General features: G+C 44.2%; 1 protein-coding gene across 1 annotated transcript; it reads right to left on the reverse strand.

Moving 5' to 3' along the window:
* Positions 1-212: 212 nt before the first annotated feature.
* Positions 213-2,702, reverse strand: LOC123084335 (wall-associated receptor kinase 4-like). Its single transcript, XM_044505995.1, has 3 exons — positions 2,142-2,702; positions 1,654-1,813; positions 213-1,206 (listed from the first exon to the last, which is right to left on the reverse strand). Exons 1-3 carry the CDS (start codon positions 2,662-2,664, stop codon positions 213-215), a joined length of 1,677 nt encoding a protein of 558 aa, XP_044361930.1. The 5' UTR covers positions 2,665-2,702.
* Positions 2,703-3,068: the final 366 nt, after the last annotated feature.

The following is a 3,068-nucleotide window of genomic DNA, read 5'->3' on the forward strand; positions in this document are numbered from 1 at the left end:
AACCCGAAGAATGAAAAATGATTTTGATTGATAACACATGTGTGTAAGATGAAAACACAATATTACTCAATGAATTCACTCATTAGAAATTCTTTTTATTTATGAAGAAGATATAATAAATATTCCCACATTGATAATTTTTGTCCCTGGGGCTGATACATTATGTGAAGCAAATACAATAAATACGTTGCACACTTAAAGCACAATATTACTCACTGAACTAATGTGACATGCGAATGATAAATTGTAAGAATGCGCTGAGCTACCTCTATCATTGATGGCCTTTGATCCACATCATGTTCAAGACATTTCATAGCGATCACCGCAAGACTACTAAGTAGGTCCAAATCACATGGCCTTGTAAACGCCTCATCAAAAAATACAGCAGCTCTGTTTTCGTTGTGGGCTTCCAGGAAATTTTCTACTAATCTATTACCATCAGAATGTGTAGCTATCTGCCTACTAATAAGTTCTAGTATCACGACTCCAAAACTGTAGACATCACTTTTTTCAGTCAATAGGCCCGACCGTAGGTACTCTGGATCCATATAGCTCCTGTCACCAATGACTGTATTTGTGTGTTGTTTATCTCTCACAATCAACCTCGATATGCCAAAATCTGAAATCTTTGGCACAAAGTTATCATCCAAGAGTATATTTGCTGGTTTGACATCACCATGTAAGATTCTAGTATGTGCTTTTGAGTGCATATAAGCTAGACCATCTGCTGAGTCAGCAGCAATGCGTAAACGCACGTGCAAGTCAAGAGGTGCATCATTGTTATTGTGAAGAATGTCATCGAGGCTACCTTTGGAAAGAAACTCATATACTAGCATTGGAATATCAACTTCTAGGCAACAACCTATGAGCCTGACTATGTTCTTGTGGATTACTTGAGATTGGATGATGACTTCATTTGCAAATTGTTTATTCTCCAACACGCTACCGCTGATTGGCTTCTTCACTGCAACTAGCCCAATATCAAGAAGGCTACCCTTGTAAACTTCACTGAAGCCACCTTTTCCAATAAAATTTCTACTCTTTAGAATTGGTCTGAGTTCCTCCTTCTTGAAAAGTTTTATGAGTTTTGCCTTCTGTAAAGTAGGCCCTCCATTCTTTTCATAGAATTCTCTCATCTTTCTTTTCTCTTTGCGAAGAAGAATAACAAGTGTCACAATTGAAATGCAAGAAATCCCCCCTATTGCAAGTGTAAATCAAACACGCTCAAATCTGAATTTCATAATCCTATGTTTGACGTATTTTGAAAATTATATCCTTCTTATGTAAGAAGTATTTTTATGTGTTTATATTCATTAAGAACCAAAGATGCCCCTATGTAAGAACTAAAAAACCGAAGAACAAACCTTGGCATAATAATTGGAATAGGTTGCTTTGCATGTTAGCATGTACAAGACCAAGTAGGAATGCGCCAATCTGGAAATCTTAAACTGAACTTTCAAGTGATATAATCAAGTATATTCTTTCATGAGCTTTTAGCATCTCATGTTGTCAATGCTGCCTTCTCGCTTCCACATTAAATTATTGGCATGGTTTGGTTCATCCAAACGGAACTAATCGCGCAACATATCTCACAAGTAAAGCTTAAAATATGACAAACATGGATGACTTGTATAAAATATTCCTGTGCGCTTACCAACAACCAACGTTACTACCAGGGGGAAATTTTCTGCACAAGTTCCTGCTTTCCCGTCCCCTTTCTTCCATCTTTTACATGGACAGTCATAACCTCCTGGCTTGTTCATGCAAGTCCCAGAGCAAGGATACAAATCAGGGTGCTCACACTCATTGATGTCTGAGAAAAAAAAAGATGTTGAACATAAGAAAACCTGAGTGATCTGTCTAAATCTTTGTATGTACATATATCTATAACAACACTTGATGCTTTCTTCCATCTAGTCCCCCCCCCCCCCCCCCCCCCCCACACACACACACACAACTATATGTTTGATAGCCGACAAGCAAATGTATACCAGGACGGACGGATAGTAGTACAGGAAAATTGATGTAATATATGCAAGTTTTGTATCGAAGCAACAACAAATCTTGAGTTGTTATATGTAAAGTAGTCATGTTTATCAGTGGAAATTGGAAGTACATATAGTGTGAGTAGAAGTATGCACCTTTACATCCGCCGGCGATGTAAGGGTTACCCTCATAGTGCTCCAAGCACTTGCAGACATAGCCAGGCCCACGGGTTGCGGTTGCACAATGGCTGTTGGCGCTGGCACAGGCGGGAGCCGGCTGCCCATCCGGCGGACATGACCCACTCCTGATGGCGAAGTCGAGCACGTATGGCACGCCCCTTGGGAAAAGCTTGCGCTGCACCTCGTCACCGTACAAGTCCGGCGTAGAGAAGTTGTACCACGAACTCTCCACCACCATGGCGTAGGAGCATGGGTTGGTCTCCCACAGAGTGTTGTTATGGGGCCCATTGACGTCGAGATAGAATGTGTCATAGGGAACCGCTTCTGGGAAGGAGGCCTGGCAGCAGCCCCGCCTAGAGCAGGAGCCATTGGTGGCCTCGTTCAGGTTGCCCCTGAGGTATGACTCGCAGGTGATGCGGGAGCTGTCACTCCCTACGATGCTGCTCAAGACCATAGCTTCGGCGTCCCAGCCGACCCCCATGAGAACATTGCGCGTCATCGACAGGAGGAACGGTGACGGCCCCTGCCCCCTGATGCTGAGCGTGTCTTCCAAAAATGTAGAGTGTCTAGTTCTGACAAATTCGGCAGCATTTGTGCTGCAATCGGATGCTACTGCTGTCAGCAAAGATGGAACCCCTCGTCGACGGTGATCACCGGAGACACACTTGGAAGGAGAGTGGATGAACATAGGAGATATGCCGGCGCACAAACACCTTCGCCGCAACTACGGCTCGCCTATATTCCCGTCGAGCACGAACTCGAAAACACCACAGCGATACACAGTAGGGATCGGGGACTCTTATACACACGCACAGACATGCAGCCAGCCCCCCCACGACCCCACGCGCCACGCTCCCAGCTCGTGCGCTCCGCGCGCACCCACGCGCTCGCGCGGCCGAGTCT

Source organism: Triticum aestivum, chromosome 4A (assembly GCF_018294505.1).
Source record: "Triticum aestivum cultivar Chinese Spring chromosome 4A, IWGSC CS RefSeq v2.1, whole genome shotgun sequence".
Taxonomy (NCBI): domain Eukaryota; kingdom Viridiplantae; phylum Streptophyta; class Magnoliopsida; order Poales; family Poaceae; genus Triticum; species Triticum aestivum.